At 54.4% G+C, this 10,504-nt stretch overlaps 1 protein-coding gene across 1 annotated transcript in view; it reads left to right on the top strand.

Annotated features, from left to right (window-relative positions):
- The first annotated feature begins 4,084 nt into the window (after positions 1 to 4,084).
- The window catches only part of LOC105548003, a 32,350-nt gene continuing 25,930 nt past the window's right edge, over positions 4,085 to 10,504 (top strand). The window contains exons 1-5 of the mRNA XM_011991812.1: positions 4,085 to 4,355; positions 4,898 to 5,018; positions 6,458 to 6,540; positions 8,038 to 8,216; positions 10,096 to 10,353. Of these exons, the coding sequence (XP_011847202.1) occupies positions 4,915 to 5,018; positions 6,458 to 6,540; positions 8,038 to 8,216; positions 10,096 to 10,353 (624 nt within the window). The 5' untranslated portion in view covers positions 4,085 to 4,355; positions 4,898 to 4,914. The remainder of the gene's footprint in view (positions 4,356 to 4,897; positions 5,019 to 6,457; positions 6,541 to 8,037; positions 8,217 to 10,095; positions 10,354 to 10,504) is intronic.

Raw genomic sequence — 10,504 nt, 5'->3', positions numbered from 1 at the left:
TGGCTGAGGAAGGGCTGGCCTTGGCCCTGTCTGGGGGCATTTGGGGTTGTAGACCAGATGGGGTGAATTCTGCAGAAGGCCTGATCAGGCCCTGCCTTCTGCTGTGCCTGGTGACCCAAGCCTGGTGGCAGATTCCAGCCCCAGGAGTCCTTGTTAAGATTTTTGAAAAGGGGTTCTGGCCGGGCGCAGTGGCTCAAGCCTGTAATCCCAACACTTTGAGGGGCCGAGACGGGCAGATCACGAGGTCAGGAGATCGAGACCATCCTGGCTAACACGGAGAAACCCCGTCTCTACAAAAAAATACAAAAAACTAGCTGGGCGTGGTGGCGGGCGTCTGTAGTCCCAGCTACTCAGGAGGTTGAGGCAGGAGAATGGCGTAAACCCGGGAGGTGGAGCTTGCAGTGAGCTGAGATCCGGCCACTGCACTCCAGCCTGGGCGACAGAGCGAGACTCCGTCTCAAAAAAAAAAAAAAAAAAAAGAAAAGAAAAGAAAAGAAAAGGGGTTCTATTGCCATTTAATTGCAGCTTTGTCCTTGAAGCAGGTTCCCAGCTCCCAAGATTCCCAGCTGTCTGTAACAGACAGACTTGCCTTGGATTTCTCTTGCCCAAGGCCCTGGGTAGAGGCTAGTCTGGGAGTTGGGAGACCTGTGCCCTCACCGCTGTGTAACCGTGGCAGCTCCTGTCTCTCTGCCTTGATCATTTCTTTTCTTAAGTTCCTTTCACCTCCATGTAAGTGCTTGAGTCTTCCCCTAATTAGGGAAGGGTGGGGTCTGCTGGTTGGGTGAGGCTGGGGAAGGGCAAGGAAGAAGAGGAAGAACCAGGGTGGTGAAGAGGCGTCTGAGGCAGGCTGATAGGTTTTAAGGAGCAGAATGGAGAATAACTAGGTCTAGAATCCCTGGACCTGGGTCCAAATCCCAGTGAGGGGTGTATGCAGTTATGCAGGATCTGTACTCACAAGAGTCCACATTTGGCTTTATCTTCTGCTATTGCATCTTGAAATTCTTAATAATTTTTGAGCAAGGAGCCCAGCGTTTTCATTTTGTACTGAGCCCCACAAACTGTGTAGCCAGCCCTGTTACCTTGTATTAACTGTGTACCCTTGGGCAAGTTACTTCGCCTCATAGACTCAGTTTTCTCATCTGCAAAATGGAGCAGTGCTACCACCACCCTAGAGGACTGTTCCGAGAATGAAACGAGAGACTCCCAGTAAAGAGTCAGGCAGTGGTGAATCCGTGACAGGACTCAATTCCTGGTGCTTGTGACAGTCACTCTCTAGGGGCCTGAGCGGGAGAAACGTCTCCCAAGGAGCCGCAGCCTCTGCCAGCCTTGTCTATTGTGCTCTCTCAGCACCTATGGGACACTTCAGGCCAAAAATGCAATTGTCACTGGAAAGCAAATAGTGCCACCATCCCCACTCCAAACCTACCTTCCCTCCCCCACCTATGGCTGTATGGGGTCAAGTGGTTTACAGACTTTAACTTCTGGGAAGTAAAGTCCTGGAATGTTTGAGCGTGGGAAGGGACGAGGGTCTGGCGCGCCTTCTCCAGCATCTGCTTCTGGCCAGAGGAGGCTCAGTGGTCTGCCTGTCCCCAGTGAAGGTCCCATACCCAGAGGTGCTAATGGAGTCTTTCCCAAGAACAGCCTCCTGCTGTAGGATCCCCTATCAATCAGCTTCAAGGTCCTAACAACTCAACCTCCCAGATGGTTCTGGATCTTGACTTTCTGGATTAATATCGGAACTGTTTTCTAACAGTGAGATTTTGGGCAAGTTACTTAAGCCTCTCTGGGCCTCAGTGTTGCCCTCTGTGAAATAATAGCTTTGACCTCAGTGTGTCATGAAGATGAACGAACCCCTGCATGGAAGTGCTTAGACCTGTGCCACACAAACATGAGTCACTCCCGCTGCCGCGCTGCCGGCCTCACCCCTACTCTGAGCCAGAGAGCATGCTCAGAAATGCTCTGAACATTTCTGAGTGGGCAGAGATGGTGATGAAGCTGCCTCCTCCTTAAGCAGGCTGCTTTCTGAACCAGCTCCGGCTCTGACCCTGTGACTCTTTCCAGAATTTGTTGGAAGCCAGCACTTGTTGAAAGTTCCCAGGCATCTTGGTGGCAGGAACTGAAGACTTGGGGGTGATGGGGCTGTACCAGTTATAGGGCTGCAAGCAAAACAAGCCCCCTACAGAGTGGCACCCTCAACCTCTCCAGAGCTGGGGATGCAGCCCAGTTGTCCCTGAGCCTCCACGGAGGAGCACCTGTGGGTTCTGTTGCTCAGCTGTCCTGATTCTCTGGGAACAGCGCCAGGGTTTGCACTGGGAAACTTCTGGGCCCCATGGCAGGCTCTTAGGATATGAGTGTCAGTCAAGCCAAGGGGTGGGCACATGGCCCAGGCTCAGCCAATTGGGCACCCTCTCTTGATTCTTGAGAATGGAGAAGATGATGAAAAGGGGTTGGGAAGGATTCATTCTGGGAGCGCCTCCCTGAGTTCCTGCTGCGTGGATCTCCAGGGCTGCCCTGGGCGCCTGTCCTCTCTGGATTTGCAGCTGGATTTTCAGCGTTTCTTCTGATTCTGTGCCTCCCTACAGCCTCCCATGCATCCCTCCTTGCCCAGAGTAACCCGGGCAGTCTCTGCTGCTGGCTGATACCCTTTGGCTCCCGCCAACACCTTCACCAGCCACGGTCCAAACCACTCCCACCCTGATAGCCCCCTTCTGCATTGAAGGCTCTGTCTACGGTTCGCACAGGCTGTGTAAGCTATTCTGTGCCTCCAAACCTTTGTCCCTGCCATTCCTTCTGCCACAATGCCCTTCCCACCTTCTCCTCTCATTCTTATCCTCGTGAAACACCTCGGACACTGCCGATTCTGGGGAACTCCCCCACCCCTCCTCGAACTGGGCCGACTCCTTCTCTGGGCAACCCCAGCCCCTGAGCTCCTCTCCCTCTGCATCCATGCCGCCCACACCTGCATCCACCTCCCTTCTGAGTCTGAACCCAAGGCCAGAGCCAGGACCCTTCACCTTCATTCTCAGTCGGTGCTCAGCACATAAGCGAGGGGCTCTAGGACCATGGGGAGGCAGCCCCGGGCACCTGTCAGGGACTCCTGAGCTGGCAGGGGCTGATCTCACTGCCTGCTGGTGAGGGATCATGAAGGGGATGAGTCCAAATCCCTGCCCCTGCCCCCAGCCCAGCCCCGACCCTGGCCCCAGCCCCAGCCCCAGCCTTTGATCCAGATCTTGCCCCAGCCTTGCCCCAACTCCAACCACAGACCTGAAACCCCAGCCCTTGCTCTGCCCCCGAATGGACCCCAGCCCCTCCCTCATTCCTGGCCCCTTCTCCAGCTCAGGCCTTGCCCTGGCTCCTACCTCCTTCACCCTCTCTGGGGATCTTTCCTACCCACAGCGTTCCTCCCAAGTGGAGCCCACACTGAGCTGTGACTTCCCAGGAGTCATCTGAGGTGACCCAGCTCTGAGCCAATGGAAGCCTTTGAGGGGGAAGGCCAGGTCAGCCAGCATGGTGGTGAGCGTGGTGGTGGTGGGATGTCAGGGTGGGCATGCGGCCCAGCCCTACCCACCCCACCGTCCCTGGTGGCACAGGTCCAGTAGCTCCAACAGGAGGTTCAGGGCCAAGCCATAGGCAGGGGCAGTTCCCAGACGTGGGTCCTTCAGCTTGCTCCCACTCCCTGCACGGAGCCAGCCCTGGTCCTGAGCCATGGGTGGGGCTGAGCCTTGGGGGGCTGAGCCTTGGGGGGCTGATGGGGAAATGCCTGAGCTGCAGCCACCAAACTCAGGTGGGATGGTGTCGAGGGAGAGTCCCAGGACAGGCCAATGGGAATTGGGCAGCCCATAAAGTAGACCAGCCTGGATAGAAAGGACAAAAATAGCCCAAGTTTCCCATGGGGTTGCCAATGCCCTTCCTCCCCATCTTCTTGGGAACGGGACTGGGCGGTGGGGGTGGGAGGTTTTAGGACCATGGAGAATCTGGACCTCCACACGTGGATCCTGCAATGGACACATCATGAGGACAGAAGCCAGCATTGTGATGTCACAGCCTGGCTGTGGCTTTGTGCTCCTGGAGCTGTAGGTGAGTCAGCTAGGCCCCTTCCTCCTATAGTGCCTGTCTACCTGTGTTTGATGCTTAGGCCTAGAAAGGTTGACTTTGTAGCCCCTCACCTTCTCTCCTCAACGCACTGGGCTGGTTCAGCAGTTGACCAATGAGGGTCATGCTTGCGTACCAGCCTTGGGCGAGTGGCCCAGGAACTGTTTGCAAGGCTGTGTTGAAACTACTTGTAACTAGACCATCTTCCCAGCTTGACCATGAGCTTGTTCGAAGCATCTCTGCTTAGTCTCCACTGTAGTTCTGCAAGCACTGTACGAGCTCAGAGCATGTAATGTTGGTTAAGTGAATAAATGCGTGGATGGGGGTGGGTGGGCAGAGATGATAATGAAGCTGCCTCCTCCCTAAGCAGGCTGTTTTCTGAACCAGCTCAGGCTCTGACCCTATGACTCCTTCCAGAATTTGTTGGAACCCAGCACTTATTGAAAGTTCCCAGGCATCTTGGTGGCCAGGAACTGAAGACTTGGGGGTGATGGGGCTGTACCAGTTATAGGGCTGCAAGGGAAACAAGGCCCCTACAGAATGGCACCCTCAACCTCTCCAGAGCTGGGGATGCAGCCCGAAGACCTTGGACTTGGGATTTAATGAGCCTTGGGTCCTCATCCAGTTCTGCCAGATGACCTTGAACTGGTTACAGCCCCTCTCTGAACCTCTGTCTCCTTTTCTGTGAGGTGGGGATGCTAACCCTGGCTTCCGAGGATCCGAAGAAGAAGCTGCAGTTGTGACTGTTCCTTTTTGGTCTGTCTTCATCCTGCCTGGCTCACTTGGCTTCTGTCCTCCTGCGTAGCTTGTGGCAGTGGGGTGATGGCAGCCATGGACACAGGCCAGAGAGCTGGCCCAAGCAATCCTGGTGACAAGGAAGAGGACCTTCAAGGGCTGTGGCAGGAACTCTACCAGCTCCAGGCTAAGTACGCATTGTGCCAGCCCTGCCCCAGCCCCAGCCCCAATGCCTCCCTGGTGGGCTAAGTGGCTGGACTGAGCAAACATGTCCCTGAGGAGGCCAGGACAGGGGGTGGATGAAGAGGGCAGTGTGGTCTGGAAGCAAATGGGTGGGGCAGGGCTGGGCGACAGCTGTGATGGGAGAGAGAAGAGGTGTGGCTATTGCCCTTTGGCCTCAGATCTTGGGCCAGTCCTGGGCCCTCTGCTGGCTGGGCCTCTACATCAGGAAGGAGGACTGTGGGGAGAGAGAAGAGGTGTGGCTATTGCCCTTTGGCCTCAGATCTTGGGCCAGTCCCGGGCCCTCTGCTGGCTGGGCCTCTACATCAGGAAGGAGGACTGTGGGTGACCATCCGTCTGCACCTGTCCACTCGGCCCCTCTAAGGCCAGTCTACAAGATTGCCGCCTTGACTCTTAGTGGGGACCCTGGGTCCTCACCCCATGAGGATGGGAGGTTGGGGAGATGAAATTTCAGACTACACACAAAAACCTGAATTAGATGCAAAAGGACGTGTCTCTGCAAAGTTTTATGAAGGGCCAACCATTCCAACAGATTTTGAGGGCTTCCTGATTCCAATAAGGTTTAGCACCGTCATGGCTCACAGGGCCCCATGTGGTATCTGTGGGAAGGATGATATTGTTCTGCACTTTTCAGAACCATATGGATGAGAAAGGGGGGCCCACAGAGGCAGAGTGGCTTGCCCTGGGCCACTCAGAGACCCCCAGCGCAGCCCCTGTTGGATAGCCAGAGAATGGGTTGGGAGCTCAGCCAGCTGGCCAGGCCATGCCCTGCTCTGGTCTCTGCGCTTGACTGCTGACCTTGGCTGGGTCCAGAACAGGTGATCTGTTGGAGACTTGCTTAGGGATTCCCCGAAGAGTCAAGTATGGCCAGGCAATAGCAAGTGGCCCTCTCCCCTCCGGGATTGGTGGGGAACCCACCTCTGATGGAACGCTCCCAATACACTTGGCGCCCCATGCATGACCCTGGTCAGCAGCTCACATCACCCCTGCTGTAGATGGGCTACCCAGGCACAAAGAGGTGAAGCACTTGGTCCAACATCACCAGCTAGTAGGTGCTGGCCTGTCTCCCGAGATGGGAGGCACCTGCACAGCCACCAGAGGAGGCATCGTAGACTCTGGCCAGAAAGACTTGGCCTTCGAGTCTAGGCACCTTCTTCGCTGCCTAGGAGATGCTGCTGTGGGCATTTATTTGACCTGCTTGTGGCTCAGTTTGCTCAGCAATGAAATGAAGGTGGAGAGACTCCTAAGTCTATGGCCAACTGATAAAGTGGTACGTGGCCGGCCCAGGGCAGGTCCAAGCAGGAGATCACAGAGGGTGGCCCAGGTTTGTTCACAGGGGGTCCTATGACCTGGGAGCCTCCAGGCCATGTTCTTGCATCTGGCTCTACAGGCAGAAGAAGCTCAAGAGAGAAGTGGAGAAGCACAAGCTTTTTGAAGACTATCTGATTAAGGTCCTTGAGAAAATCCCCGAGGGTATGTACGCAGCTTCCTCGGAAAGCTCTTTCTCTCCGCAGCCGCCTCCTGGCTGCAGGACTGTCACACGGTGTGTGGCCTCATGGAGCTGCGAGCTGCCCATCTACAGAATGGGAACCCACAAAGGCCAACCCCGCAGTGGTGGGGAAGGGTGCAGACAGCCGAGTCTGACTGCTTGGTCCCAACCCTGGCTCCACTGTCGTTAACAGTGTGGCCTCTGGCAAGTTCTCAAGGCCTTGATTTTCTTATCTGTACAATGGGAAGAGCAATAGTTATGTGGACTAGATGAAGTCATCCTTTATAAGCATAGCACAGGGCCCCGCATATAGCTAGTACCTGGTAAACATTGGCCATTATTATTATTATTTTGTTTGTCTTTGGATTTGTGTTTTTGTTTTGCTATTATTAACTAAGAGTATAAGGACATCTGAGATGAGGTTTCGTGTGTTGTTTTATGAGTGCTGAAAACTCATTAGAAAAGGGAAGGGGAGTCACACATATTTATTGTCATTATTATTTCAACACCATCAATAATACATAATTATTACCATTTATTAAATATGTGCCCTGTGCTAAGCTTTTTAGTAAATCTTTTTATACCCCTCCTATGAGCTTTGCAGTACTGTGATACTCAGGCCCAGAGAGGGTAATGAACTTGCCCAGGGTCGCCCAGTCAGGAAGTGGTGGTGCTGGGCTCAGACTCTGGTCCATCTGACTTCATAGCCACTGTACTAAGTGCTAGAATGAGAGGAGTTATGGAAACTCCAAAACCTCTGCCTTGGAGGTCAGGGAAGGCTTCACGGAGGAGGTGACCTTTCAAGGGGCTCAAATGGGTGTAGCAAGGGAGAATGACCCTGCAGGCAGAGGGAGGGACACAAACGTAGGCAGCAGCCACAGGGCTGCCAGGTGGGTTTGGGGGTGGTGAGCTCCGGGCTGCTGGGAGATGTGGCTGGGAGGCTGGGGATATGTACTGAGTAGTGAGCCAAGGAGGAGTCAGGGCTGCAGGTCAAGCGAGGGGCTTGCGGCAGACCCAGCACCCAGTGCTGCTCGTGGTTTGGGACCTTCCTAATTCAGGAGTTTTGCCTGTTCGACTCATCCAAAATGCGTAACCATCAGGACTTGGTACTTGCTCACCCAGGACAGGAACAATTCCTATCCCCTTCTCAGGCTCCCCCAAGCAGCAACGTCTCCTTGAGGGCAGTCTCCTGCCTCGCTCGGTAGTCTCGATCCAGAATCCCTGTCTCAGTCTCCGGCTGAACTTTCCAAGGTCGAGGCTTCCTTTGAAGTGGAGGGGGCGGAGCAGGGGGGAAGTGGGGGTGCGCGCATGGATGGCAAGCCTGGAGAGCTGCGGGACCATCCTACTGTCTTGGGGTCAGCCTGGCATGGACTGTCCTGCACCTCTCAACTTTGTGGTCCCAGACGGAATTCCTGGCCACCTTGTTGGCATGGCCCATTGCAGGGGCACCCACCCATCCTGCCATGGCGCTGTCTCCATAGGCTGCACGGGATGGGAGGAGCCGGAGGAGGTGCTGGTGGAGGCCATGGTGAAGCACTACGGGAAGCTCTTCACAGCCAGCCAGGACACGCAGAAGCGCCTGGAGGCATTCTCCCAGATGAGCCAGGCCGTCCACCGGAGCCTGGAGTCTCTAGAGGAGGGTCACAGGGCTCTCATGGCGGTAACAGCTGCCTGAAGTCTGTTCCATTCCCGGTGGCCCAGGGAGCTGGGGGCGTGGGGCCCCCTTTCCTGCGCGCCTGGAGGGTGCCGTGGCATAATGCTGGAGGGCCCTGGGTGGGGCTCTCGCTCCTGAGCCGCCTTCTGTATCCCCTTTCTCTCCCCTCTGCTGCCTGAGGCTCAGCTCGTGCCTAAAAGTTGTTCTGCGTGGTAAAAAAGCCATGTGTCCTGGATGCAGAGGGACTGGGTCTCAGCTCCCACTTCAGCCACCCACTAGCTGTATGACTAGTTTGTACCCTCTCTGAGCCTTAGTTTCTGCGTCTGTCAAATGGGGGCAACACATTCTAGCTGCTAGGGTCCTTGCGAGGCACCAACACAAACTGCCTCAAAGTCAGTGCCAGAGACATCATTTCCCTCCCCTTCCTTTGTGGTTATCTCATAATAATTAGGACTTCCGCTGGGAGGGATGGGCACTCCAGGTGGAAGAGCCTGCCCTAACAAAGGCGTGGCGTCATGAAGATTCGTGCAGCCACGGGGACCGGGGACTTAGGGATCCCAGAGGAATGATGACGGGCTGGTTGGTTCACTGCAAAGGGCTACTGCGTGGTGTTTGGAGAGAGCATCTGCCCCCTAGTGGCAGTGTTGCAAGCCTGCACCACTTTGTACCATTTGGAGAATGTGATTCATTGATGGGCTGGGCACTGCCTGAAGCACTTTATGTGCTTTATCTCACTTAAATCTCACGCCAGCACCTCCAGGTAGGTGCTGCTATTCCAAAGGCTGGGACTAGAGAAAGGCAAGTCCAGCCATGCTATTCTTCCCATTTTCGGAGAAAAGTAAGCCTCAGAGAAGTGGGGCCACGGGGGTATGTCCTGCGTCTCTCTTTCTTTCTTTCTTTCTTTCTTTCTTTCTTTCTTTCTTTCTTTCTTTCTTTCTTTCTTTTTCTTTTCTTTCTTTCTTTCTTTCTCTCTTTCTTTTTCTTTCTTTCCCTTCCCTCCTTCCTTCCTTCCTTCCTTCTTTCTTTTTTTCTCTCTTTCTTTCTCTCTTTCTCTCTCTCTTCCTTTCCTTCTTTCTTTCCTTTTTTTGGGAGACAGGGTCTCACTCTGTCGCCCAGGCTGGAGTGTGGTGGCGTGATCTCAGCTCACTGCAGCCTCCGCCTCCCAGCCTCAAGCGATTTTCCTGCCTCTGCCTCCTGCGTAGCTGGGATTACAGGCGTGTGCCACCACACGACACCCAGCCTGTTCTGTATCTTTCAAATTCCTATCCCACAGGGCCTGGCTGGGAGCATGTGTTAGTTCCTTCTCATGCTGCTAATAAAGAAACACCTGAGACTGGGTAATTTATAAGAAAAAGAGGGCCAGGCATGGTGGCTCATGCCTGTAATCTCAGCACTTTGGGAGGCCAAGGCAGGCAGATCACTTGAGGTCAGCAGTTCAAGATCAGCCCGGCCAACATGCTGAAACTCCATCTCTACTAAAAATACAAAAATTAGCCAGGCATGGTGGTGCGTGCCTATAACCCCAGCTAATTGGGAGGTTGAAGCAGGAGAATCACTTGAACCCAGGAGGCGGAGGTCGCAGTGAGCCAAGATTGCACCACTGCACTCCAGCCTGGGCAAAAAGAGTAAGACTCTGTCTCAAAAAAAAAAAAAAAATTATAAAGAAAAAGAGGTTTAATGGATTCAACTTCCACATGGTTGGGGTGGCCTGACAATCATGGTGGAAGTTGAAGGAGGAGCAAAGGCATGTCTTACCTGGTGGCAGGCAAGATAACTTGTGTAGGGGAACTCCCCTTTATAAAATCATCAGGAACTGGGGCTCGGGTAAACTCCATCAGCCTGGACATGCCCTTTTCTGCATCTCTGGTGCCTTGAATGGCCCCAGCCACCCAGAAGTGTTCCTTCCTCCTATCCTGTCATTGCATATACTACCCTGGGGACTCAGACCAGGGCACATGCCCTGGAGGGTTTGTTGTACCAAGATGACCCGTTCCCTCTGCGTCAGAGCCTCAAGATCCGGCTGTATCAGCTGCAGAAGAAGTGTCACCGCAAGCAGGAGCAGTGGTGGAAGCTGGAGCACAGCATCACTTACCAGAAGGACATTGACTTCGACGCAAACACACACACCAGCAGCAGCTATAGTGTGAGTCCAGTCTTTCGGCCTGAGGGTGGGGCTAGGGGTGGGGAGGGGGAAGCTGATGCCTCCGTCATCACTCCCAACACACACACACACACACACACAGACACACACACACAGAGCCAGACACAGAGACACACAGACACACACACACAGA

Source organism: Mandrillus leucophaeus, unplaced genomic scaffold, assembly GCF_000951045.1.
Source record: "Mandrillus leucophaeus isolate KB7577 unplaced genomic scaffold, Mleu.le_1.0 Scaffold4, whole genome shotgun sequence".
Classification (NCBI taxonomy): Eukaryota; Metazoa; Chordata; class Mammalia; order Primates; family Cercopithecidae; genus Mandrillus; species Mandrillus leucophaeus.
Note: the sequence above shows the minus strand (reverse complement) of the source record. Positions and strands in the feature narration are given on the sequence as shown.